The sequence below is a fragment of the Corylus avellana genome, chromosome ca5, assembly GCF_901000735.1.
Source record: "Corylus avellana chromosome ca5, CavTom2PMs-1.0".
NCBI classification, from domain to species: domain Eukaryota; kingdom Viridiplantae; phylum Streptophyta; class Magnoliopsida; order Fagales; family Betulaceae; genus Corylus; species Corylus avellana.
In genome coordinates this window covers 23,307,919-23,335,655 of record NC_081545.1, presented here as the reverse complement: position 1 = coordinate 23,335,655, position 27,737 = coordinate 23,307,919, and the positions used below count along the sequence as shown (strand labels likewise).

The following is a 27,737-nucleotide window of genomic DNA, read 5'->3' as shown; positions in this document are numbered from 1 at the left end:
ATAAGCAATTTCTATAAGCAGGCTATGGATACTTATTTGAAGAGGTGCGAATTTAAACTAAAATCTTGATTTCACATATATTTGATTTAAAAAAAAAAAAAAAAAAAACTTTTTAACATGTTTTACTAAACATTTTTAAGATTTTAAAAAGTAGCGATTTCAAAAACATAATTTTTAAAAACGCAAATTTTTAAATCGTACTCCCCAAAAGGACTCTAAGAGTTGTTGATTGGAGTACATAATTGAAAAGATTGAGAATAAAACCGAGTATTCCTTCCAACTTTTTTCCTCTTGCTCCTGCCGGGTAGTGCGGCCCTAGGCTAAACCCTAAGGCCTCCTACTTTATAAATACTTTTTTTAAAAAAAATAAAACTCGATGTTTATACTAAAATTGTCAATTGAAAAAAACAAGAATATGAAAGGCCTAACGAAAGCTTAGAAAACCAAACCAAACAAAACAAAAAAGGTGATATGGCATATTTAAAAGATCCCAACTAAGCATGTGCTTTTTTTTTTTTTTTTTTTTTCTAAGTGTTAGCAAGTTGGGAGTGTAAAATAATCCTATCATAAAATGAAGTTGAAATAGTGCATAAAAAAAATACAATTGCTTATGCAGAAAGCAAATTTCTATCTAACATCGACAATCACAAGAAAAATAAAATGAATTACCCATATTATTTAATGAACAGTAATTGAATATAAATTTTAATTAATTAGTAATTTGCCATTCTAAAACATGAGTCTAAAAAACATATATATATATATATATTTCAAAATCTATGTAGCCTACACGTCCTAATTTTACGTGGAAAAATGTTTAAATTGTTTCAATACTTACACTGTTACAGCTTGCAAATGGCGTTGACAAATACAAACATTGAATCATTATTGCCACTTACCCTAATCATATTTTAAATCAAGCTGACAAATTCAATTTACGCAACTAAACTTCCCTATTTGAAAACCCTCCAGAAAAACCATTCATGACCTGGTAAAGTTGGTCTTTCTTGAGCCTTTCAAGAGCTTGGAAAAGTCATCTCTCTTCCTCAACGCTCGTATTTTGACTTTCTCATTTTGCTCACTCGATCTCCTCCCCACCCCTATAAATAAACCCACCTCCCAAGCTCTACAAAAAATTGAATTCCTTGTATCATTTCAACTACTTGATCCAATCTGAAAATTTCCCATCTGGGTTTTACTTAAAACGCAAGCTTTTTCTTTATCTTTGATTAAATCAATGGATGAGATCGATGTTCCTCCGTTCTTTCTCTGCCCCATTTCTCTAGAGCTCATGAAAGACCCCGTTACGGTCTCTACTGGAATAACCTACGACCGCGAAAACATCGAAAAATGGTTGTTTTCCGGGAAAAACAATACCTGTCCGATCACAAAACAACCACTTTCAGCCGAGTGTGATCTAACACCAAACCACACTCTCAGGCGATTGATCCAATCATGGTGCACCGCCAATGCTTCTCATGGCATCGAAAGGATTCCGACGCCGAAGCCTCCAATCAGCAAAATCCAGATTGCCAAACTCTTCAACAATGCCAAATCCACAGAGTCGAAGATAAAATGCCTGCAAAATCTCCACTCTCTCGCTTTCGAGAGTGCAGCCAATAAACGTTGCATGGAAGCTACCGGCGCGGTGGTTGACTTCTTAGCTTCCATTGTGTCAGCAGTAGAAGAAGAAGAAGAAGCTTCAAACGACGACGGGATTGACAAAGCCTTGAGCATCCTCTCCTGTCTCCAACTTTCTGATGCCGCTCTAAAGAAACTTACTGGGAGAAATGGCGAGTTCATCAAATCCTTGACGCGAGCCATGCAACGTGGGAGCTACGAGACTCGCGCTCATGCGGTTTTGTTGTTGAAATCCATGATGGAAGTTGCTGAACCGATGGAGATGATCAGTTTGGAAACTGAATTCTTCGTCGAATTAGTGCACGTCTTGCATGATCAGGGCTCAAATGTGGTGTTAAAATTGCTAATCCAGCTTTGTCCGTGGGGAAGAAACAGAGTGAAAGCAGTGAAAGCAGGCGCAGTTACTGTATTGATAGAGCTTCTTCTTGATTGTTTCGACCGGAGGGCTTGCGAAATGACGTTGGTGGCATTGTACATGCTATGCGGATGTGCCGAGGGGCGGGTGGAGCTGCTCGGGCATGCGGCGGGGCTGGCGATTGTGTCAAAGAAAATTCTGAGGGTTTCCCAGGTGGCGAGCGAGAAGGCGGTGAGTATTCTGTTCGCCATTTCGAAGTTCTCGGCAACTCCGGCGGTTGTTCAGGAAATGTTGCAGTTGGGTGTGGTGGCAAAGCTGTGTATGATGCTTCAGGTGGAATGTGGGAGCAAGGCCAAAGAAAAAGCAAAAGAGATACTTATATTGCACGCTAGCGCATGGAAGAGTTCTTCATGTATACCAAAAAGCTTTCTCTCTTCGTATCCATCTTGAGAGAGGGAGAGAATTAATTAAGTGTGACTTGAATTAATTCCCTTTTTAGGATCATTTTTTCTGTATACATAATTCATTTATTTCTACAAAACATTCATGATCGACTAAAACGTTATGAAAACTCTCAATGTGGGAGCCTTCCATAATGTCTTTGGGTGTGCTTGGAAGTATCAAACGGTCGAGGAAGATTGATTTGCATCTTTCTTCTCCATTTTCATTGTTGCATTTAAAGTGATTCCAATGTTAGGAATTTCCTTTGATAATATTTCTTTCCAAAAATAATATGGGTGGCAATTCGTGTTCACTTGTCCAGTTTGAGTTGTGTCAAGACATGGGTATAAGATATATATGTCAATCATAACCCGACTAATTTAATTAAACGGGTCAAATCTCTCAACCTTATATATCCCTCTAATTTTGTATTGGGTTTGCAAGTTATGTAAAAAATGAGGAATGCTATAAATTTTCTTAGAGTCCTCCTAGAGTCATCCCAATTAATGTGATGTGGATTTTAAAATCACCGTTGAATTTAAGATGTGATTTATTGACTTTTGATCTATTGGTGATTTTAAAAGTCATATCACATTTAAGATGGCTTTAAGAGGATTCTAGGAAGACTTATAGCATTACTTGTCAAAAATTGCCAGCTATTATGTTGGATTTAGATTGTGTCACGGCATAGGTAAAAGACTATACAGATAAACTCTAATTCGACCCATTTAATTAATTAAACAGGTTAGACTCCTCAACCCTAACTCTTTAATTTTGTGTTGGGTTCATGGGTCGTGTTAAAAATTACCAGCCCTAAAGGTATGTCATTTTTCTTATTTCCTGGCTTTAAGACCAACCGTGCTTTAGAGATTTTTTATTTTTTATTTTTTATTTATTTTTATTTTTTTTAAGTAATGCTTTAGAAAATCCTTTTAACATTTAGGTCTTGGAAAATGTTTGAGGCACTAAAAATTTTACTACAATTATCATACAATGTGTCGGTTCATAATTTGTAAAATGATTAAGAGTGTATGGCTAGCAAGTCAAACAGTACTCATTAATTAAATTGATAATTTTTTTTTTTAATCAATGATCATTATACCAATTATATATATATATATATATGCACTTTCGCGGTAGTTAAAAAAAAAAACTTATAATCTTAATCTTAATCCTATGAAAACCTTTTGTGGATATACATTGTAGTCACATCAAGTGAACGACAAAGATGAAAAAAAAAAAAAACATAGTGAACGAGAAAGATGTGAATCTCTATAGATTTTATATTTTGTAAACAAAGGTCAGTCCTGTCATTTTCCTTAATTTCTCATTTTCTCTTCTTTGAATTTCCATCTCAATTTTCTCAAACATATATATATATAGATAACCATTTCTTGGATCTCCACGTACTGTCGCCTGCCGGCCGGCCGGCTGTGTTTGTACAACCACCAGGTTTAATTTAAAAAACAATCACTTTGGTGGTTTCAGAATGTTTTTTCATGTAAATTAAGAAATAATCGATCGAGGAGCGGTTCAACTCCAGCACCCAATTAAGAAGAATAAAATAAGTAGTACTCTTGAGTCATGATCATCTAGAGCCTTTAAGCGTTGGACTTCCTCAAAACCTGCTTTCTTTTTACCTTTTCTAAAGCACAGTATAAAATATTATTTATTTCCAACCATGTACGTTTTCGTAATTAAGAAATAAAAAGCAGTTTTATTGTCGTTGATGAGGTCCACTTTTACATGGATACAATCCTATAACATGTCTGATGCGGTTTGATCTTGTGAAGTGAATAAGACTTTCGGTGCCGGTATTTGTCCTTCAAGGGCTCTTAGTCAGTTTGTTGTAGTGTTTTTCCTGCAACAACTACTCAGCAGTAATGGTCTTGTTGTCTTTAATACTTGGAACTCTTTACCAAGTTCTTTTGTCATTTGTCATCGCCTTGTGCTGCTCTTATCAAGGCCTTACTTGTTTAAGGTTCTTCTAAGATCATGAATAAAACTATTGCTTATTGTTTGTTATTATTTTTATATTGCATTTTTTGTTTGGGCTATGTTGTTGGGGTGTCCACCCTTTTGTAATTATTTGATCCATTGTAACCCACTTTTCCTTATTTGAATAAAAAAATATATATATATTTCCTATGGCATGATCAAAAACTTGAGTGCAATATTGCCTCCCTTAGGGTTGTACAAGCAGTTACGGTTAAGAGTTATTACATCTAACCACAACGTCAAATTTTAGTTACTGCAACCGTACTGTCTAAGGCAGTTAACTATTTTGAAAAAACTGTCTGTTAGCAACTATTGAAACCTAAAAGCGCTACATAACCGCTTTTTAAGTATGGGCCTCTTTTTATGACCTTTTAAATGGTTTTTGGACTATTTAGGGCATATTTTAAATAATATTAAACACTAAAAGGACGTCATTTTGGTATTATTATTATAATATATGAGAGCAATTTTTTCTAACCACGTATAACAACTATTATGTGATTATGTGGTTAGTAGTTACTAGATAGTTAATAATTGCATACTTTTTGGTTTTTTTTCTTTTTTTTTTTTTTTTTTGATATGATACATAAGAGGGGTGGAGTAAATTCGAACTAGTGACTTTCGTTAAATGAAGCGTGGTCTCCAATCGATTGAGCTACTCCTTAAAAAGAATAATGCATACTTGTACGGCCCTAATCACCATTTTATAGGATCCATAAATATTTGGTAGAATTTAAGGTTTCATGTGTTTTTTTTTTTTATTAAATAATTGGACAATGAAGGGGATTTTTATTATCAATGTAGTAATTGTTGCGCTTGCATAAAACGTGGGGCAGCACAGAAGCGTTTTAAACCAATAATGTCAAGACACCATTTGACTATCTTCTTCGATCTCAACCAATAAATTATAAACGTATGATTCCAAACTTATAATGATATCGACCATAGCTGATCACAGCTCCTCCTTAAACCCTTTCGTTCCATCACCAAACTTATACATGAAGAGTTCTTCATGTATACCAAAAAGCTTTCTCTCTTCGTATCCATCTTGAGAGAGGGAGAGAATTAATTCAAGTGTGACTTGAATTAATTCCCTTTTTAGGATCATTTTTTCTGTATACATAATTCATTTATTTCTACAAAACATTCATGATCGACTAAACCGTTATGAAAACTCTCAATGTGGGAGCCTTCCATAATGTCTTTGGGTGTGCTTGGAAGTATCAAACGGTCGAGGAAGATTGATTTGCATCTTTCTTCTCCATTTTCATTGTTGCATTTAAACTGATTCTGATGTTATGAATTTCCTTTGATAATATTTCTTTCCAAAAATAATATGGGTGGCAATTCGTGTTCACTTGTTTAGTTCGAGTCATGTCAAAACATGGGTATAAGATATATAGGTCAACTCTAACCTGACCAATTTAATTAAACGGGTCAAATCTCTTAACTTTATCCCTCTAATTTTGTGTTAGGTTCGCGGGTTATGTCAAAAATGAGTAATGCTATAAGTCTTCCTAGAATCATTTCAAATGTAATGTGACTTTTAAAATCACCGTTGAATTTGAGATGTGATTTATTGACTTTTGATCTTTTTTTTTTTTTGACATGTCCACACAAGAGGGGGGAGGGGGATTCGAACTAGTGACCTCCACTTCATTAAGTATGGTCATAGCCGATTGAGCTATCTTTTGGGGACTATTGACTTTTGATCTATTGGTGATTTTAAAAGCCAAATCACATTTATGATGACTTTAAGAGGACTCTAGGAAGACTTATAGCATTACTCGTCAAAAATTGCCAGCTATTATGTTGGATTTGGGTCGTGTCACGTCATAGGTATAAGACTATATAAATAAACTCTAATTCGACCAATTTAATTAAACATGTTAGACTCCTCAACCCTAACCCTTTAATTTTGTATTGGGTTCATGGGCCGTATTAAAAATTGCCAGCCCTGAAGGTATATCATTTTTCTTATTTTCTGGCTTTAAGACCAATCGTGCTTCAGAGAATTATTATTTATTTATTTATTTTTTTTTAAAGTAATGCTTTAGAAAACCCCTTTAACATTTAGGTCTTGGAAAATGTTTGACGCACTAAAAATTTTACTACAATTATCATACAAATTGATGTGTTAGTTCATAACTTGTAAAATGATTAAGAGCGTATGGCTAACAAGTCAAACACTCATTAATTAAATTGATAATCTTTTTTTTTTTTTAATCAATGATCATTATACCAATTATATATGCACTTTCACGGTAGTTTAAAAAAAAAATTATAATCGTAATCTTAATCCTATGAAAACCTTTTGTGGATACATTGTAGTCCCATCAAGTGAACGACAAAGATGAAAAAAAAAAAAAAAAAAAAAACATAGTGAACGAGAAAGATGTAAATCTCTATAGATTTTATATTTTGTAAACAAAGGTCAGTCCTGTCATTTTCCTTAATTTCTCATTTTCTCTTCTTTGAATTTCCATCTCAATTTTCTCAAACATATATATACAGATAACCATTTCTTGGATCTCCACGTACTGTCGCCTGCCGGCCGGCCGGCTGTGTTTGTACAACCACCAGGTTTAATTTAAAAAACAATCACTTTGGTGGTTTCAGAATGTTTTTTCATGTAAATTAAGTAATAATCGATCGAGGAGCGGTTCAACTCCAGCACCCAATTAAGAAGAATAAAATAAGTAGTACTCATGAGTCATGATCATCTAGAGCCTTTAAGCTTTGGACTTCCTCAAAACCTGCTTTCTTTTTACCTTTTCTAAAGCACAGTATAAAATATTATTTATTTCCAACCATGTACGTTTTCGGAATTAAGAAATAAGAAGCAGTTTTGTTGTTGTTGATGAGGTCCACTTTTACATGGATACAATCCTATAACATGTCTGATGCGGTTTGATCTTGTGAATAAGACTTTCGGTGCCGGTATTTGTCCTTCAACGGCTCTTATTCAGTTTGTTGTAGTATTTTTCCTGCAACAACTACTTAGCAGTAGTGGTTGTCTTGTTGTCTTTAACACTTGGAGCTCTTTATTGAGTTCTTTTGTCATTTGTGATCGCCTTGTGCTGCTCTTATCAAGGCCTTACTTGTTTAAGGTTCCTCTAAGATCATGAATAAAACTATTGTTTATTGTTTGTTACTATTTTTATATTACATTTTTCGTTTGGGCTTTGTTGTTGGAGTGCCCACCCTTTTGTAGTTATTTGATCCCTTGTAACCCACTTTTCCTTATTTGAATAAAAAAAAATTATATTTCCTATAGCATGATCAAAAACTTGAGTGCATTGCCTCCCTTAGGATTGTACAAGCAATTACGGTTAAGAGTTATTACTTCTAACCACAACGTCAAATTTTAGTAATTGCAACCGTAGCAATTAACTGTTTTGAAAAAACTGTCGGTTAGCAACTATTGAAACCTAAAAGCGCTACATAACCGCTTTTTAAGTATGGGCCTCTTTTTATGACCTTTTAAATAGTTTTTGGATTATTTAGGGCATATTTTAAATGATATTAAACACTAAAAGGACGTCATTTTGGTATTATTATTATTATTAGGAAAAATTACAATTTATCCCCCTAAAGTTGACAGCGTTTTTCAATTCGAACAATAAAGTTTCAATTTTTGCAATCCACCCCCACAAAGTTTTATTTTTTTTTCAATTCGAACAATATCATCCCAAAATTCCTATATTGCTCCTGATTTTTTATTTTTTTATTTTTTATGAAAATGAAAACAAATTTGGGGGTGCAAAAATGACCAGATGACCCGATTTTTTTTTTTTTAAATTTTTTTTATAAAAAATAAAAAAATAAAAATTATGGGCAATATGGGAAGTTTTGGATAAAATTAGTCAAATTGCAAAAATTTGAAACTTTGGGGGGGAAGATTGCAAAAATTGAAACTTTGGTGTTCGAATTGAAAAACGCTGTCAACTTTGAGGGGGTAAACTGTAATTTTTTCTCATTATTATTATTATTATTATATATGAAAGCAATTTTTTCTAACCACCTATAACAACTATTATGTGATTATGTGGTTAGTAGTTATTAGATAGTTAATAATTGCATATTTTTTGGTGTTTTTTTTTTTGTGATATGTTACATAAGAGGGGGTGGAGTAGATTTGAACTAATGACCTTCGATAAGTGAAGCGTGGTTTCTAACTGATGGAACTACCCCTTAGAAAGAATAACCCTTAGAAAGAATAACGCACACTTGTACAGCCCTAATCACCATTTTATAGGATCCATAAATATTTGGTAGAATTTAAGGTTTCATGTGTTTTTATTTTTATTTTTTATTATTAGATAATTGGACAATGAAGGGGATTTTTATTATCAATGTAGTAATTGTTGCGCTTGCATAAAACGTGGGGCAGCACAGAAGCGTTTTAAACCAATAATGTCAAGACACCATTTGACTATCTTCTTCTCAACCAATAAATTATAAACGTATGATTCCAAACTTATAATGATCTCGACCATAGCTGATCACAGCTCCTCCTTAAACCCTTTCGTTCCATCACGAAACGAAAGAGCCTTCTTCCCCAAACCCAACCCTCCAGAAGTACCACAGTCTCGTCCAAAAATGGTGAGCCAAAGACAGAGACTAGCTCGCAAGAGGTACAGGGAAGCAAACCCTGAACTTTTTCCTAAGCCAGAGCCAACGCCCCCAAAAGACCCAGACAGGAAGAAGAAGAAAACGAAGAGCAAGTTCAAGCGCAAAAGGACAGAATCCAACGCACCCAATGACCCAAGCAAACCAATTAGAAAGGGGTTTAAGAAACACCCACTTCGAGTCCCTGGGATGAAGCCTGGTGAGAGCTGTTTTATTTGCAAAGCTCAAGACCATATTGCCAAGCTTTGCCCTCAGAAAGCTCAATGGGAAAGGAACAAGGTCTGGTTTTCTGCACCAACTCTGTTTTATTATCTTCTGGATTTTGCATTGCAAGTGCTATGGAATTTAAAAATATGTGCGTTATGTGGTCGCATGTACTGTGGATTCTGTTTTCTTTCTCCAGGCAGTTAATACGAGGCATTACGGTGTTTGCATTTCATGCAGCTTTCATTTTGATAGCATTGTGTCGTTGATAAATCAGTTTGTGATCGAATTAGTGGGGTTTTCTCTGTTTTTCAATAGGATTTGTGGTATTGAAGTTTTATTGGAAAAAGGGAAATTGTCTTTTATGGCATAAAATCAACTTATGGTGGTGGGTTTCTGTGTTATGTGATGCTTGCAGATATGTTTTCTTTGTCGGCAACGAGGGCATAGTCTCAAGAATTGCCCTAACAATGATGATGAGACAGTGGATAAGAAGTTTTGCTATAATTGTGGGGAAACTGGGCATTCCCTTGCTATGTGCCGCCAACCTATTCAAGATGGTAAACTACCTTTTGGTTACTCTGTACCACAACAAGTTGTTTTTACTTTGAATTATGTATTTAACACCGCCACTTTAGATATCTTCTTTTAGTTAGTTTGTCTAGTTACATTCACATGGCACAAAATTTACATCAAGTTAACATGAGGGTGTCTAAAAAAAAAAAAAAAACAACATGAGGGTGTTGTTATAATAGAGGTGGGTTTATAACTTCATGACATACGGTAAAGTTTGTCAATTTGGTATTTATTATTAGGCCATTATCTTACAGTGTAAAAATTGATTTGTTAGAGCATTCCCAATGGATGAGCCAAATTTTTATGCAAAATGGCTCCCCAAAACTTACTTTTATCTAGTTTAGCTAATGAATTTTTAATTGCATCCACATTCGATTAGCTATATTTTTATCTATATCATTTAAATATTATTAAAAGTGAGGAAAGTTTTGGGAAAAAGAGAACATGTGAGAGGAAAAATGGGAAAAGTTTTGGGAAAAAGAGAACATACAGAGAAAAAGTAGGAAAAGATTTGGGAAAAAGAGAAAACAGGTGAGAAAAACAATAAAAAATAAAATGGCTCCCTTAAAAAATGCTGCTACATTTAGCTTTTTTTTTTTTTTAGCTCTTCCAATCAAATATCTATTTTACATTTTCTTTTGACTAATCCAATGTAGGGGTTTTTCAAACGTTTGAAGAACCATTTTAGATAAAAGTAACATTTGGCTCTTCCATTGAGAATGCTTTTAACCAATTTAGTAATCCTCATGCTAAGAACAAGTTCATTTTGGAGTTTTGACTGTTGTGGATAAATGTGTTTTTGAATGGGCTTTTGGAGAGATGAAATTAAGAGTGGCTTTTCAAATGAGATTTTGGAATGAAAAGGAACAAGCTGCTGACAATTGTATTAGAATTCTTCCAAAAGGCGGCGAGGTTAGAACCTGTTGGATCCATTCCAGAAGGTGGATGTTCGAGGTGAGATATTTTTATCATGTGTTTAGCCCCATTTTGGCTCTCTGTTTTCTTGGAAGCACATTTGGAGAAATAAGGCTCATTTGAGGGTGGATTTCTTTGTTTGGATGACGGCATTAGGGAAGAATTTTAACTTTGGATAATTCGAGAAAGAGGCATGTCAGTGTTGAATTGGTGTTGCATGTGTAAGAAAAGTAGGGAGACCAAAGATCATCTTTTGGTCCACTAAGAAGTGGCCAAAGAATTGTGAGTATCGAATATTTGCCTTTTTTGGGTTAGAGTCGATCATGTCTCAAAAGGTGGTAGAGTTGTTGGTTAGTTGGAGTGGTCAGGTTGGAAGCCACTACAATTTAGAAGCCTAGAGGACGGCAGCTATGTGCTTAATGTGATGTATTTGGAGAGGACATAATATTTGAAGCTTCAAAGATTGTGAGAGAACGGTGTTAGAGTTAAAAGCTATTATGTACTTTATGGCTTTATGTTTGGATGGCGGCTAACAACAGTTCTTGCTTTTCTAATTTTTAGAATTTTTTGATTTATGTTCTTCTTCTTCTCCTTAATTGGGGATCTCTCTTGTATACTTTTTATATACTTGGGTTGCGCCCCTTTGCGCATTTTAAGATTAAATTACTTATTTGATATGACAAATCCGACTCTTTGTCTCCCCTCTTCGCAGAAAATATTCCATCGTCTTGAAGACTTACAGTTGCTGAGTGCAAAAAAAAAAAAAAAAAAAAGTTATTAGAATTCTTCATGCTAATTTTTGCAGTATCATATAGATTCTTTGGGGTCAAAAAGTATTACAAGAGACTTTTCTGCACAATTGATTTGGAAATTACTTTATTCAATGATAAAGTAGCCTTAGTCCGGTGCAGCTTGAGTAACAGATATCTAACTCAATGAAAGAATTATTGCGAGTTTGTAACAGTTCATCTCTCTATCTTTCGTTTGTCAGTGATATAATACTTTCTTAAATACTATTGAATACCGTGCATGATTTGGATAGTCATCAATAGGGTGTATTAATCAAGTGATAGATTACATATTTTAGTTGTATGTTGCAAGTGTACAAAAGCTTACCAACCTGCTTGCAATAAAATGGCTGGTTTTGTCCTCCTTTGATGGCAACCAAATGTGCAGTTCAGTAATCTGGCTCTTACTTTCTGTCATTTTGTTTTGTTTTGTTCTGTTTGGCATTTCAGGAGGAACTAAATTTGCCGATTGCTTCATATGTAATGAACGCGGACATTTGAGCAAGAATTGTCCTCAGAATACTCATGGAATCTATCCGAAGGTTTACTGATTTATCATCTTGATGCTTGAGTTTTTCAGAACATAGAATACCATATTCTTCTGAGGGCAAGCAAGTAGCTTTCAAAGAGATAGATGATTTATGTTTTGAGCCATCCCTGCACTTCCTCGTAAGTTGAACCTGATGTTACTCTATATGATATTTTTTGCTATGTCCTCAGGGTGGTGGTTGTAAAATATGCGGTGGTATAACACACTTGGCGAAAGATTGTCCTAACAAAGGCAACCAAGCTGCTAGTGGAGCGGGTAACACATGTAAGTTTTAAGATTGCCAATTCCTAAATTATTTCTTTTCTTGGAGTTCTCAGTAGTGAGAAGGTATATTTTTAGATAATTGTGACATTTCACATATCAAAAAATAAGTATGGTGTTCAACCATTCATTATCATCCACATCACCACCATGACTCAAGTATACAGTAACTATGTCGGGGATTGTTATAGACACCAGACATTTCAAAATTAAGAATTTTGAATGTTAAAAGAATGACATCCAGAATGGCTTTGCAAGAAAATATATGAAACTAAAGTTTGGTTATGGGAAGTTACAATACTAGAAAGATTTACTTCTCATAGAGCCTAACCTTATGTAAGTTTGTTAATAATTGCCTTAGTTTTCTACTATGCCTCAATTTGTGGCTTTTTGTTCTTCTTTTCGCCTTTAGTGGGACCTTCTTTTGTATACATCCTATGTACTAGGGTTGTGCTCCTTTGCGCTTTTCAATGAATTGTTTATTTTTCAAAAAAAAGTTTGTTAATAATATATAAGACTTAAAATGATTTGAGTCTTTGGAAAGAGTAAGAAGTTTTTGGGATTTATTTGTGAATTCATGACTAAATAGGAATGATAGAGAGTTGTTTTTAGCATAAGTTATGGTATGGTGTGAGGCGCTTTTTATTTTTATTTTTTTGTAAGTAATTAAGATGTATATTAAAAGTGTAAGGCGCCTCCATGTACATAAAAAATATACAAGAGAAAGCACCTAGTTAGGAGGAAAGAAGAAGAAGAGGAAATCATGAAAATAAAGCACTAAAAGGGGTACAAATGCCGCTATACAAAGATATAGAGTATAGAAATATAAGCTCCAATGTCCTCTCGCGGTCCTCAAAACTTCTATCATTTATTTCTCTCCAAAGACACCACAAGAAGCAAGAAGGCACAATCTTCCTACCCAGCGGTACTCCAAGTGCTACAAGTAGTCCACCAACAATCAAGCAAGTCAACAACTTGTCTAGGCATAACCCAAGATAGATTGAAGCGGCTGAAAAAAGCATTCCATAAGGAACAAACAACCTCACAATGGAGAAGAAGATAGAACACCGACTCCTCATTCTTCTTGCATATACAACACCTGTCAACCACAATGACATGCTGCTTCCTAAGGTTGTTCATAGTAAGTATCTTTCCTAAGACTACTGACCAGACAAAAAAAGCCACCCTCAAAGTAGTTTTAGTTCGCCAAATACTCTTTCAACGGAAAGGAAAGCCTTCACGACAACCCAGGATATTGTAGAAGGATGTAACATCGAACAACCCTCTTTTGGAGGGGTCCACCAAAGCTTATCTTCATCTTCTTGTCTCGTTCTAACTAAACATGGTAGTCTGTAGAACGAGGCAAAGACATCCACTCCCAATCATGAGCCCTCTAGTAAAACTTACATTTTACTGATTGAAGCCACCACCAAAAATCTGCAAGTGAGCCGCTACAGACACACGCTTCATGCAATACCATATAAACTGGAAAGCCTTATTTTAGGGCCTTGTCTCTTTAGATCTTACTAGGTTCTTGTCAAAATATATATTATGATGTAGGATTGACCACTACTTGTTAGGAATGGAACAGAAAAATGTGTGATTCCAGAGGTATTTCATGTGCCATATTTTTGCCCTTTTTTCAAATATATGGAAACAGATAGTTCTAATTGGAAGTGAAGGAGTTAGGTACATGACACTGGATGTTGTAATAGGTTGAATGTTTGGCTATTAGAAATTTCTGTTCGACGGTGCCCGATTTGGAATGAACCTGGTAGGCATTTATATAAACATGCTGTACTTTATTAACTCTAGACCACCTTTAAAAGGTTGATAAAAAAAAAAAATGCTGAACTTAGTATGGGCAAGTGCTTCGGTAGGGAAACTGGTTTAAAATAGATTTAAATTTGTTGAAGAATTACTTGATGTAAATAATAAAGTTGGATGGCTAAAAGTAGTTTGGATCCAAATCTACTAGCTACTAGAGTCAACTCAAGCGGGCTCAGATTTGGGGAATAGATTTATACATTCTCAGCAGACATGCATTATATAAGGCCTCTTTTCCTCTCCATCTGTTTTATTATGCATCTCCTTCTAAATATAGCTAGTCGACTTCCACATTTCCTTGTGGTTGGAAGTGTTCTCCAAGTGTGTTGATATAGTTATTTTGCTGGCATTGTATGTGTTTCCAGCGATTGTTGATGATGAAAGGCCAAGAGGAAAGGTGACCAAATTTGTTAGTGGCGACGATCTTGAGGATGATTTCTTGACTGATGACACATATAGTGCCAACAAAGATAAGCCCTCTGAGTCAAAAGTTGGTTCTGCATCTGATTCAAAAGATATTCATGTAAAACCAAAGAAGAAACAGGGGCCCAAAATTGTGAATTTTGTGGCTTGATAAATTTTTTTGTATGAACTTTTCACAGGAAGATTGCAACAATCCAGAGGATATTGTCTTGAGATTTCCCCCCTAAATTCTTCTTAATGGGATTTTGGCTGTGTCTTAATTTTTATGCTATCCCTTAATGGATGGCCCAAATTTTATATTATTTGCTAAGTCAGCTGCAAATTTTGACTCCCCAGTGGAGGGAAATAGTTTATATTGGAAACATCTGAATCAGAAATTATTCATAAATTTGACGTTCTGTTTTATTTTCGTCCATATTCCTGTTCACTCAAGAGGGTATTCTATGACAGAAGAAAGAGGAGCTAGTTTTTTTTTTTTTTTTCTTGGGCGTTGGCTGAATGTAAAAGGAAGCAGCTCAATGTATTGCACAGTGAATTTCAGGGTTGAAGCAGAATTCGTGGTGGGCAAGGAATAAATCATTTGTGTTTTTTTTTTAAATATAATTAGCAATAGAATCGATTGTCTGCATCGCCTGAAGTGGAGATTAGTCTGCAATTAATGTACATGATCATGTTTAGCATTGCAAGAAATGAATTGATTATTGTTATTTGCGTTCTATTTTTTTCTCTCGATGATGATGATGGTTGTAGTGGGCCAGTTTTTGGTAAAAACGATTTATATGCAAATCTTTTCCATCTTACAAAGTCAAAAGTAGTATTATAATAGCCCGGACGGTAAGCTTGACTGTTTGACTCGTTTAGTTAATGCTATGAGATAGGCTGTTTGAGTTTTTACTCAACTGGTACACAGTTCTTGGAGTCGGGATTGTATATTCAAGATTTATCCAACATGACTGGGTCACTTGCCTTGAAAGAGTTCCGTGTCTTATAATTTGTGAGAATTTTCGACTGATAAATGTTAGGGGTTAATAAGTTTTTCATATTTGACTCATCTTATCTTACAAATTAATCATTACATGTTCATATTTGGCCTACTTATAAAAATCACAGATTTTATTTTTTATTTTTTTATTTTTTTATTTTAGCTTAAGTGGTTTTTAAATCGTAATGCCAAACTCCTTATGTTTTACGATATTTTTTAAGAAGACAAATTATTCTTACAAAATCGCAATCTTAAACGCACCCATGTATTTATTACTGTACCAACATAGGCCAAGCCAGCTTGCCCAGTCTGTTGGATTTCGGCTTAGAATTTTGTTTGCTGTGTGTATTGCCATATTGGGCAATAGATTTGTGCCAGCCTAGAACATGTACATCATGGTTTGGTAATGACTCCAAAAAAAGAAAAACCATGGAAAGTGAATAAAAAAAAATGGTGTATTTTGACGATGTTAGAACAAAGGAAGTCGTGGAATATTATATGGCTGGCCATGCAATCATAACGTGCCGATACGAAGTGGTAGTTGTGGACATGATCGGCCATTGAAGCATTGAAAATTCTCAGCCGTTGTTTTCTCCCTCAAATTTCTCTTCCTCCCCGCTTTTTTCTCATCTCTTACTGTCTCGATCCCCTAAAATAAGGATCTCTCTCTCCCCTCCCACTGCTGTTCTCTCCCATTTCTCTGTTTCCTTCTCCCCTTTCTTCTTCTTTTTCTTCTTCATTTTTGATCAAATTTTCTGTCTCTTATTGGGGTGGTCAACATGGTACGTCTCTCTCTCTCTCTCTCTCTCTGATCTTCATTTTGTATGATTTTCTTATAATGGGTGAGATGACTTTAGAAATAAAATTCAAGTATTGAAGAAAAAAAGGCAGGCATGCCATAACAATTTGGTTGATAGTTAGTTGTATATGAATCATCCCGTATCTCTGCATTGACATCTTGAAATTTTGGATCAGGTTCATAGATTTTTCCAGTACATCATTTCTTTACAATTTGTCTTTTTATTATGATTATATCACATACAATTTAATGGTTTCAACTATTTGAATAGTGATTTGTCCCTTTCTATATTATTTTTGTTTCTTGTATATATTATTTTTGGGAAAAATATAAAAAAGCCCCCCTAAACTACCAGCCGTTTTCGATTTAGCCCCCTAATGTTCTAAAAGTGATAAAGTAGCCTCCTAAACTACCAAACTATTGCATTTTGGCCACTCCGTTAGTCAAAACCGTCAGTTTGGACGGAAACTGCAAAACGAACGTCGTTTGTTACAGGTAAGTTACTACAATGCCCTTTTGGAAAAAATATAAAAAAGCCCCCCAAACTACCAGCCGTTTTCATTTTAGCCCCCTAATATTCAGAAAGTGATAAAGTAGCCCCCAAACTACCAAACAATTGCAATTTGGCCACTCCGTTATTCATTACTGTCAAATATGATGAAAAATTTAAAATTACATCGTTTTGGCAATGGTAAGTTACCAAAATGCCATTTTTGGAAAAAAAAAATCATATTAAAACAAGCAAGCAAAACGGCGCCATTTTGCTTGAAATTAGGGTTTCCTTACACTTACCAAAATGATGCCACTTTGGTAAGTGTTAGGAATTAAAAGAAAAAACCCTAGACCCCATGCAGGTGACCCACGAAAAAACCCCCAACCCCAGTTTATCTTTCTCCCCAAAACCGCCGGCCACCACGTCGTCTATCTCCGACAGCCTGTAAATCTTACCCATAACTCAATCTTTTTATTGTATTTCATGGTATAGCTGTCGGATCGGTGTTGTTTATCTACGAACGTGGTTTTTTTGTTTGATTTCTACAATGGGTAAGAATTTTTCGATGGCGCTTCGTAGCTAGTGGATGGTGTGGCCGGTGGTGATGGATGGTGGTGGCAGCGGCAGTCGGTTTTGAGAGAAAGAGAGAGAGGGGTGTTGCGTTTTTTTCACTTGAGGGAGAAGGTTGCCGGAGATAGAACGACGTGGTGGCCGGCGGTTTGGGGGAGAAAGATAAACTGGGGTTGGGGGTTTTTTCTGCATGGGGTTTAAGGTTTTTTCTTTTATTCCTAACACTTATCAAAACGGCGCCGTTTTGGTAAGTGTAAGGAAACCCTAATTTCAAGAAAAACGGTGCCGTTTAGCGTGCTTGTTTTAATATGATTTTTTTTCCTAAAAGGGCATTTTAGTAACTTACCCTTGTTAAAACGACGTAGTTTTGAATTTTCCATCATATTTGACAGTAATGACTAACGGAGTAGCCAAATTGCAACTGTTTGGTAGTTAGGGGGCTACTTTATCACTTTCTAAACATTAGGGGGCTAAAATGAAAACGGCTGGTAGTTTGGGGGGCTTTTTTATATTTTTCTCAAAAGGGCATTGTAGTAACTTACCCGTAACAAACGACGTCGTTTTGCAGTTTCCGTCCAAACTGACGGTTTTGACTAACGGAGTGACCAAAATGCAATAATTTGGTAGTTTGAGGGGCTACTTTATCACTTTTGGAACATCAGGGGCTAAATCGAAAACGGCTGGTAGTTTGTGGGGCTTTTTTATATTTTTCCCATTATTTTTTCATGATGAACTCTAATTCTCCAAAAAGAACACTGATAGCTACTTTCCGTTAATTATTTTGGAATAAAATCATTCAAGTGCAATGATGCTTAAATTTTTGACAAAATATTCATATCTTATTCTTAATGCCACAATCAAAATGAGAAGGCTATTTTGAAGTGCCTTTAATTTAATTGCTCATATGGCAAATCAAGCTAATTGCCACATACTATTTATGTATATACATATAGTTTTACTCTGAAACAAACGTTTGATTGTTATGCATAATGATTTTATGTGCAAAATAAAAGTGTACGTTTGGGTTAATTAGGCGAATGCGGCGTCTGGAATGGCTGTGAGTGATGAATGCAAACTGAAGTTCTTGGAACTAAAAACAAAGAGGAACTACCGGTTCATTATCTTCAAGATTGAGAATCAGGAAGTGGTGGTGGAGAAAGTCGGAAGCCCAGATGAAACCTATGACGACTTCACTGCATCTATTCCTGCTGATGAGTGTCGCTATTGTGTCTTTGATTTTGATTTCATCACTGAAGAGAACTGCCAGAAAAGCAAGATTTTTTTCATTGCATGGTAATTTACTTTTTCCTCAATATATATATATAGAGAGAGAGAATAAAAGCACCCACATATATATATGACTTTCATGAAAGCCCTTCTCCTATTCTTTTGAGCAAAAATCATGGCAAATTTTGCTTCCCAAAGTAATGGAAAGTGACAAAAATGGGTTTAGAGAATGCATGCCAAATATTATATACGTTTGGCTTCCAAGCTGAAGGATGCAGGAGATTATATATATATATGAGATGCAATGGCATCTGTGAAAGTTAAATCCCTTGTTTTTTCAGGTCGCCAGATACATCAAGAGTGAGAAGTAAGATGGTGTATGCCAGCTCCAAGGATAGATTCAAGAGGGAACTGGACGGCATTCAAGTGGAGTTACAAGCAACAGATCCTAGTGAAATGAGCCTTGACATTGTAAAAGGGCGAGCACTTTAAATATTTCTCACTTTTCCCTTTTGATCTTTCAACCCTTCTTACAAATTACATTTCATGAGCACTATCAAGTATCATCAATTTTTTGTTCTTTTCCGTTGTATGGGTTTTATACTAAACCTGTAGTCTATATCATCCTATGAATTCATCTGTTATGATTAATGCTTTTTAGGTTGTTTGTCTTGAATCATCATGTTTCTCATATGGGGATTGACTAGACAAGTGGGGAAGTGGGTGTTCTATTGATTAGGTAAGCAGCAGTTAGGATGGCATCTCCCCAAAAAATGTGTGAGCAAGTTGGCTTGAAAAAAGGCAAGCTCAAGACATATTGAGAAGCTGTCTATTCTTGCGCTCAACCACTCCATTTTGTTGTTGAGCGGAAACGCAACTAGTTTGATGGATGATCCCCTTTTTAGAACCATGTCACTGCAAATGATCTTGATTTTGGCTGAAAATTGGTTATTGACAAGTTGGGTGAACCCATGTACCACTTACTCCATAAATTTGAACTCAGTGCAACTTGGATCATATTTTGAAATTTTAGTGTCAATTTGCTCCCTCCGTCCAAATCTGTCGTTAAGTTTGGAGGTACTAAGAATATATAAAATTTCTAAATTATCCTTTTATATAGAAAAAAAGAGTATCAAATGTTAAACAAAAAATAAAAAATTGATCAACCGCATTCTTAAATACGACTTATATGTTGATTTTCAAAATCTTTGATTTTCAGTGATATAGGGGTGATAATTTATAGGAGAAAAGTGTAATTTACACAAAAGAAAAAGGAAAAAAATAAAAAAAGTAGAAGAAGAACAAATTTGCTTCAAATGCAACTCCAGTTTCTTTAGAAAATCGTCCGCGAGCAACACAAGTTACAGTCAAGTGAAATCAAAAGCAATCGTTGATTTTTGGTAAGGGTTTAAAGTTTGTGTATCTAACGATGTATATGATCTCATATTATTTAAATTTTTTAAAAAACATGTTAACATTGACATCATATACCTCGTTAGATGCACAAACTTTAAATCATGACCATTAAATAAATCTTCTACATTTTATTAGGAATAGAGAGGATTCTATCTTGTGTTCGAGCAAGTCTAAAATGATACTCTATTTAAAGCTTACAATTGCTACCTTCAAATCCCGCAATACATTTTAACCAGACAGACACATGCACCACAGTGATCAACATCAATAGAAAAAGAAATTTCTCAACTCTTAACTACTCAAATAATGATTTATTTATTCTGTGTTGATAGCATATAAAATGGGACATATATGAAAAAACTAATTGAGCAGTAACTGAATACGAAATATACATTTACATGTAGACTTCAAATTTGAAAAGAAACCTTCTAAGCCTGCTTATTTTGATTTTCCCAAAACTTTTTCTCCCATAATTCCACTTGTTTTATTGTATTTTCCTTTGTCTTAAGAAAGGCATGAAGAGATGGAGGATCAAATGGTGGAGGCATAGTGCATGGGCTCGTGTACTTGGGACCTTTTACCATGGATTCCTTAAAAAATTTCTTCTGCAATCCTTCTGCTGGGCAAGCCATCGTCTCTGAACAGAGTTCAACAGCATGTCTGGGTCTAATGGGCTTAAATGTTAAGAGCTTAGCATACTGATTTAAAAGATGAAACATGTAATCATACACATAATCCATCTTCAACTCCTCTTGAATGAATTCGCTTGCTGCTTTCCCAATTTCTTGTGCCTGAATAATCCAAGAAACATAAGTAAATAAGAAAAGTGAAATATATCTGCAGTTAAACTAGTTGTTCTGCTCTTTTTCTTTTGTACTCATATGAGTTACAAATTGCAAAAGAACAAAAAATGATGAGATAATTTGACATTTGAAAGCCACTAACTAAGCTTCTAAGCAATAACTTCTATCAAGCCTGAGAAAGTTCAAAACTTATTATCTGAAATCATTCCCTTATAGCAATGTTTGGCACTGATAATACTTACATAGTCATCTACAACATCTGTTGAACAAGCCTAAGTATAATATTACCTTTTTCTTGTGGCCATTGCCCCAATCTACAGCAAACTTAATAGATCTGCACTTGTCGTCATCCCTAATAGGCCAGTAGTGGTGCACTGGCTTCAAACTTCTCGTGAAGAAATCATAGTAGTGGGGCTTTACCAGAAAGGAAACAGAATCACAAGCAAGAATGTATTTTTCACTGACAGACCAGGCAGAGCCTTCAATATAGATCTTATACCTGCATACATTGTGAAAACCAAAATTAATAATTGATAATGCAAATAGAGAGAGAGTACAAAGTGAACATACATGGAGTAGAGCAAACAAATTATCTGATAAAAAATCAGAACTGAAAAAACACGTGCCATGCACAAAACGTGAAAATTTAAATCTTTCACCTATGATTGCATTGGCTAGCCAAGTCTGACTGCTTGTACCCTTCCTGTGATTCCCGCATCCAATCCTGCAAATGGATTTATAATTATCATAAAAGTTGCTACATTTTTGTGATAGATGACACAACATATTTGCAAAATTCCATGTGCTCAGAAGGAAAAGATTACCCTATCAATCCCCATTACCATAAAAACCCTTATGTTACATGTTACTCAAGAACACACAGGCAGCAATAATTAATAAAACCTGTAGATAATTAGAACAAAATGCCCTTGATCTTTTTTAAAAGGGTATATTCCTATGATAGGTTCCCACCTACACCCTAAAGAATGCTCCACTTGGAGCTTCCCTTATTACAGCATTCTGATTTCCTCGTTGCCGTATACCCTCAGCTGTGATGAATATTCAATTACTGTATTTCCATCTTTAGCATTTGATAACTGTATTTCCATGTTTAGTGCACGATTTATGGGATTTGTCTTTAGTCTCATTGTTTAATAAGCAAAAACACGACTGTACAAAACACATCAATACAGAGAACATTCTTTCATCTCCAGATCTCCTTCGTTGTTCTGCTCCATGGCCTTTCATGGCCTGATATACAACTTGCTGAATTTATTTTAGCAATATTTGCCTTCATTGTAGTTTTTCCTTCTGTCAACTCTTTGTGACAGATTCATCTATATCGTCACTGTGTCCAACAGGTGACACAACTTCACCGAATGGAGAAACCGCAACATTACCGAAACGAGTAATATCTCGTCCCCATATTTCCTTCATCCCGCTGATCATCCTGAAACGGTTTTGGTTTCCACCCCGCTCAACAGTGAAAATTACACCACCTTGAAAAAGGCTATGAAGATGTGTTAAACGCCAAGAATAATCTTGGTTTTGTAGATGGGACACTCACCAAACCAAAATCAAACATAGCAGAGATTCTACTGTAGGAAATGTGCAACAACATGGTGCTATCTTGGATCCTCAACTCGATTGAAAAATCACTGATCAACAGCATTGTATAACGTAACAGTCCTCAAGAGGTATGGACTGATTTAGAAGAACATTTTTCTCAAAGCAATAATCCTAGAATTTTTAAACTGAAAAGAGATAAATGTAACTTGAGTCAGTATCAAATGTCTGTTGCTGTCTAATACAATACAATCAAATCCTATAGGGATGAGTTGAACACACTCATTTTCATCCCAGATTTGTTCACGCGGTTCACTTAAGGAACTCACACAAATGCAAGAAACTGAGCTTATATTCAATTCCTTCAATGATTCATATACATCTATCCATAGTCAAATTATTGCCATGGATCCTCTCCTAATGTCGGAAAGATGTATTCCATCATACATCAAGAAGAAAAACAAAGGCTGCTTCATTTACCATTGCCAAACACATCTGATAAAGTAGCCATGGCAGCAAACCTCAAGACTCCAAAGACTCCCAGTTATCATTTTGATGAGTCAAAGGGATGAGGCCAAGGCCGACCAAAGTGTGACCATTGTTGTGCTCTTGGTCGTTGGAAAGCAAAGTGCTACATACTAGTGGGTTATCCACCCAATTGGGATCATTCATGTACGAATCAGAAAACTGCTATTAACAAGGGTTCCTCGTCTCATCATGCAGCCAAGTCATGGTTCATTGCAACAACAAGAGAGTGCTATTACAGGGCTTTCTGCTGACCAATATCGTCAGTTAATGGAACTTCTATCACCCAACATCAACCCATGGGTGCCAATCTTGCTGATAATTCTCACCTCAACCTTGTAATTCAGTTCCTTCTTCTGATTTGTCTGATTGGATCATAGATACTGGAGCCTCTGACCACATGACATCTATGTTGCCACACTTCACTACCTCTCATGAAATTTCTAATGCTAGTCCCATTATGCTTCCCATGGGTGATATTGTTCCTATTTTATGCATTGGACGAGTCAGATTATCCCCAACTCTATCCTTGAATATTGTTCTCTATGTTCCAGATTTTGAATTTAATCTACTTTCTATTAGCAAATCAACTAAAGCATGAATTTGTGTTGCCATTCTTTTTCCCACCTTTTATGTTTTTTAGGACCTGTCCTTGAGGAAGCTTATTTGAATGGTGAAGTTTGTGATGGACTCTACTATTACAAGCCCTTGCCACAACCATTGTCTAGTGCCATGCACTTTCGAAATGCACCTGACCCTGCCTTGTAGCATCAGCATCCTGGGCACTTGTCAGCCTCTCATTTGATTAAAAAAAATTTTTATTTCTAGTTCAACTTCTTATTGTGATGTTTGTGAACAGGCTAAGCAGCCTCGTCGTCCTTTTCCCTTGCATTGCAATAAAAGTACTGTCATTTTTAATTCAATTCATTGTGATATTTGGGGAGGCTACCCAACTCCTTCACACATGGGTGCTCATTATTTTTTACTATTGTTGATGATTATCCTCGGAACATGGGGGCATATTTGATGTTCAAATTTGAAACTTACACTTGCCCTAAACATATCCGCCTTCTAATCAAAAATAAATTTTCATGTTCAGTTTGTCATATACGTACTGATCAACAGGCAAGCATTTTTGTCAAATAGAATGCAACTTTTCTTTCATGAGCAGAGCATAATCCATGAGCATACTTGTGTTGAAACCCCTCAACAAAATGGAGTAGCTGAACATAAATACTGACATCTCCTCAATGTAGCGTGATGTCTGCAATTTCAAGCCAATCTTTCCATCGCCTTCTAGGGTGAGTGCATTCTAATTGTTGCATATTTTCTCACCTTCTAAATGCGACTTCCAGATTTCTGGTTTTTCAAACTCTAATTGGACAAGCTGTCCTGTTACTCGGCGCTCCACCACTGGTTGCTTCACTAAACTTGGTGACAATCCTATATCTTGCTAAACTAAGCCTAATATCGTGCCATGGCTGCCACCACTTTTAAACTTCTTTGGCTCAAGTTACTTTCCAAGACCTTAGCATAGGTCACCTGCACCTATCAAGCTCTATTGTGATAACAAGCCACTCTTCATATAGCTGGCAATCCAGTTTTCCTGAATGCACTAAGGATATTCAAATTGATTGTCAGCTTCTACATCAAAAAAACTCCGTGCTAAGGTCATCGCCGCCTCTTATTGTATTTCCATCTTTAGCATTTGTTAAATGTATTTCCATGTTTATTGGGATGAATCATGGGATTTGTCTTTAATCTCATTGTATTATAATAAGCATGTGCCTTCCCACTGAAAACTATAAACTAAGTTCGAGAGCCGAATTGCCGTTCCTCTTTTGATGCTAGGCCAGAATATCATCCATAACAGATAATTGAAAGAAAGAAAGAAATTCATAATATTACCTGAGCATATACACGAGCGTTCCAATCCTGATTTTCTGAGACATTACATTTGAGGAGCTCTTGTCTTGTTACAGCAACCGTCGGATTGCCCTTCCAGTAAGCATAAGGTTCCCTATCCATCCATCTTATCCTCTTGTTTCCTTCTTTTAGGTCTCTCAACAAAGATTCCCATGGCTTTATATTGATCTCAGCCCTACACAAGAGTACATGTCATGTTAGGACTTAGGAAGCAGACGATACAAAATCAATTGAATGGAAAAGTTTTTCCCTATAACAATCAATATAATCCTGAAGATTTTCCTTAAACAAGAGAATTAAGTATTATTCAGTAGGAAATTAAATGATATCATTTCAATGATATGATGAAAATGGTCACCGTAATCTCCTGCACAAGGTGCATTAATTGTTAAGTTTTTTATTTTTTATTTTTTATTTTTGATGAATGAGTAATTCTTTCATGTATATATATCAACATTTAAGTACAAAGCACCCTAGCTATTATTTAGCCAGAAACTCCAGGAGACAAGCAGCCTCCTGAACACTACACAACTATTATTTAGAAATTAAATAATTCATTTTTTTTATATGCATTTATTATCGTATTTCCATTTAATAATTCAATATTTATCATGTTTTTATATTTTAATATCGAATGCATTTAATATTGAAATAATAATTAAAATTTGAAAAAAGAAAATATTCTAATGTTTAAGTCGCGACATTTTTATTTCATAATTATTCTAAAGTTAGCAACTTATAGTCCCAACTAACTTTGGGTCAAGAGGGAGGTTAGCGGAGACTGTCACCACATGAGCATTGTAAGATAGAGAAATGTTATCATACTCTCACTCTCACACTCCTAAATGCACACTTTCAGCGGTAGCACCAAAAGTCATCATAGTGATTTTTATTGCTAAATCAGAGATAGAATGCCAGGAGAGTCTTGAGCATTATTTTTGTTGGGGTAATTATAAAATAAAATTATGGTATTAGTTTTTCTAGAGAAGAAAAAAAGGTCTTACCATCCCCAGAAAGACCAATCAGGGAAAACAATATCCAGTGAGTCATCATCACTACAGTACCGAAACAGCGGTGGTGGGTCCGAGGCGTTGGATCGTCGATAGTCCCTTGTCTTTATGACTGGCCAATCAACGCAATCAAACATCAGCTCCAAGTCAGGCACTTGACCCGGGTACCTCCGTAGTAACTGTAGGATTCCCCACAACGTAAAAACATCTCTTGTCTGAAACGCCCTCTGATATTTCTCCACGTAAGCCCTGCCCTTCACTATCACCAATCTAAAGTTGGCCGTCCGTTTGGCCCTCCCCACCATGTCCCTCGTGATCCCTGTGTAGGCCCAGGGACGAAGATCTTCATAGATCCAACGGAAGTATTCTGGACACGTGTCGGGTGGTGGACGGTCAGGATCTTCTTCTGGATGGAAAGTCGTTGGGTAGTTGGAAGGGCAGGTCCGTGTGAAGTTGTAGGCTGCACAGTTGAATGGGATCTCAATTGGGTGTGAGGGCGTTTTCGGGAATTGCGGATTTCTGTGAGGGTATATGTGGGATGTTCTTGTAGTTAGTATCGACGGTCGGGGCGGTAAATTGCCAGCTAAACCCTGTGACATTGACACGGAGCAGGGAGCACAATGAGGAAAGTCAATAATGGGAAATTCTATTAGTCAAATAGTGAACATAATTTAATTCCTAAAATACAGTGTTAAATTAAATAATTATTTTTTAACGCTTACTTTGAAAATTTTATAAAGAAAGAAAGAAAGAAATATCATGTACGACTATGTGCAGGGGCAGAATTGTAAGACTCTATGCATGAACTAGAACCATCGGGACCAAAAGAGGCCCCACGTGCTCGTGTAAGTCATAGCGAAAAACTCGTGGGCCTCGATGACTTGATGCGAGGGTCACCGACACTCACGCCGCATGATACGTTGTTCCCGCTTTGTTTTATCACGCCTCTATTATAAATAACCGCATTAGTATTTACACTTATTTATACTCCTAAATTGCTTATTAGTCTTTCTGTTTGTTTGCAAATTCAATGAGTACAGTCAAAGGTTAATGAATACAGTCAAACCCACATCAATTTTTAGAATAAATGTGAGATGATAGTATACTATGTAATGTTACTCTTCTCAGAAGAGTAATGCTATATGCATGTACCACACAAATCCACCCTCAATGAAAGAAAAATGAAAATTCAATGATAAATTGATAATGCCATGTCAATAATGCAATAGCAATGGAATAGATTAGTGTCCCATATTGATAACGTTTTAAGAAAAATAATAATTAATATATTTATTGGACTTTTGGGCTAAACGTTTTATTATGATATGTATATTAACTTTCTCCTTATTTCTTTCTTCTTCTTCTTTTTTTTTTTTTTTTTGAGAAAAAAGATAACTCTTCATTCAAATGATGATAATATTTTAGAAATACAACGATGGATCTCCTCAATCCAAACATGATCAATAACTTTTCTAGTAACTTCCTTAGCTAGCCCATGAGTCACAAAGTTAGCTTCTCGTTTAACATGACTAATCGTTTAGCTATATTAACTTACTCTTATTTAATTTTTTTTGTACTTCTCTCTCTAACTAGGGTATGATATATATCATTACTATTTTAAAAAATAAAATAAAATAAATGCCATAGTTTTCTTAAATTATCATCATTGTATTATTTATTCTTATAAATTTTAGTTCAGTGTAATTTGAAGTTTATTTATTTTGAAATTTATGATATTAATTTGTACTTTCCATCTAAATCAATAGTAATTAGCTGAACAAATTAAACATGTTCATTTTAATTTTTAAA

General features: G+C 35.4%; 3 protein-coding genes across 3 annotated transcripts; 2 read left to right on the top strand and 1 right to left on the bottom strand.

Moving 5' to 3' along the window:
* Window positions 1-1,237: 1,237 nt before the first annotated feature.
* On the top strand, window positions 1,238-2,446 carry LOC132183376 (E3 ubiquitin-protein ligase PUB23-like). The gene has a single exon (XM_059596806.1). The coding sequence runs from the start codon at window positions 1,238-1,240 to the stop codon at window positions 2,444-2,446; it is 1,209 nt and encodes a 402-aa protein (XP_059452789.1).
* A 6,496-nt stretch (window positions 2,447-8,942) lies between these two features.
* On the top strand, window positions 8,943-19,175 carry LOC132183143 (uncharacterized). The gene is made up of 8 exons (XM_059596543.1): window positions 8,943-9,346; window positions 9,690-9,831; window positions 12,001-12,092; window positions 12,271-12,364; window positions 14,554-14,682; window positions 16,836-16,843; window positions 18,489-18,748; window positions 19,024-19,175. The coding sequence occupies exons 1-8, from the start codon at window positions 9,038-9,040 to the stop codon at window positions 19,172-19,174; spliced, it is 1,185 nt and encodes a 394-aa protein (XP_059452526.1). The 5' UTR covers window positions 8,943-9,037; the 3' UTR covers window position 19,175.
* A 1,214-nt stretch (window positions 19,176-20,389) lies between these two features.
* Window positions 20,390-26,512, bottom strand: LOC132183086 (uncharacterized). The gene is made up of 5 exons (XM_059596483.1): window positions 25,923-26,512; window positions 24,901-25,093; window positions 21,561-21,625; window positions 21,190-21,400; window positions 20,390-20,889 (listed from the first exon to the last, which is right to left on the bottom strand). The coding sequence occupies exons 1-5, from the start codon at window positions 26,231-26,233 to the stop codon at window positions 20,527-20,529; spliced, it is 1,143 nt and encodes a 380-aa protein (XP_059452466.1). The 5' UTR covers window positions 26,234-26,512; the 3' UTR covers window positions 20,390-20,526.
* Window positions 26,513-27,737: the final 1,225 nt, after the last annotated feature.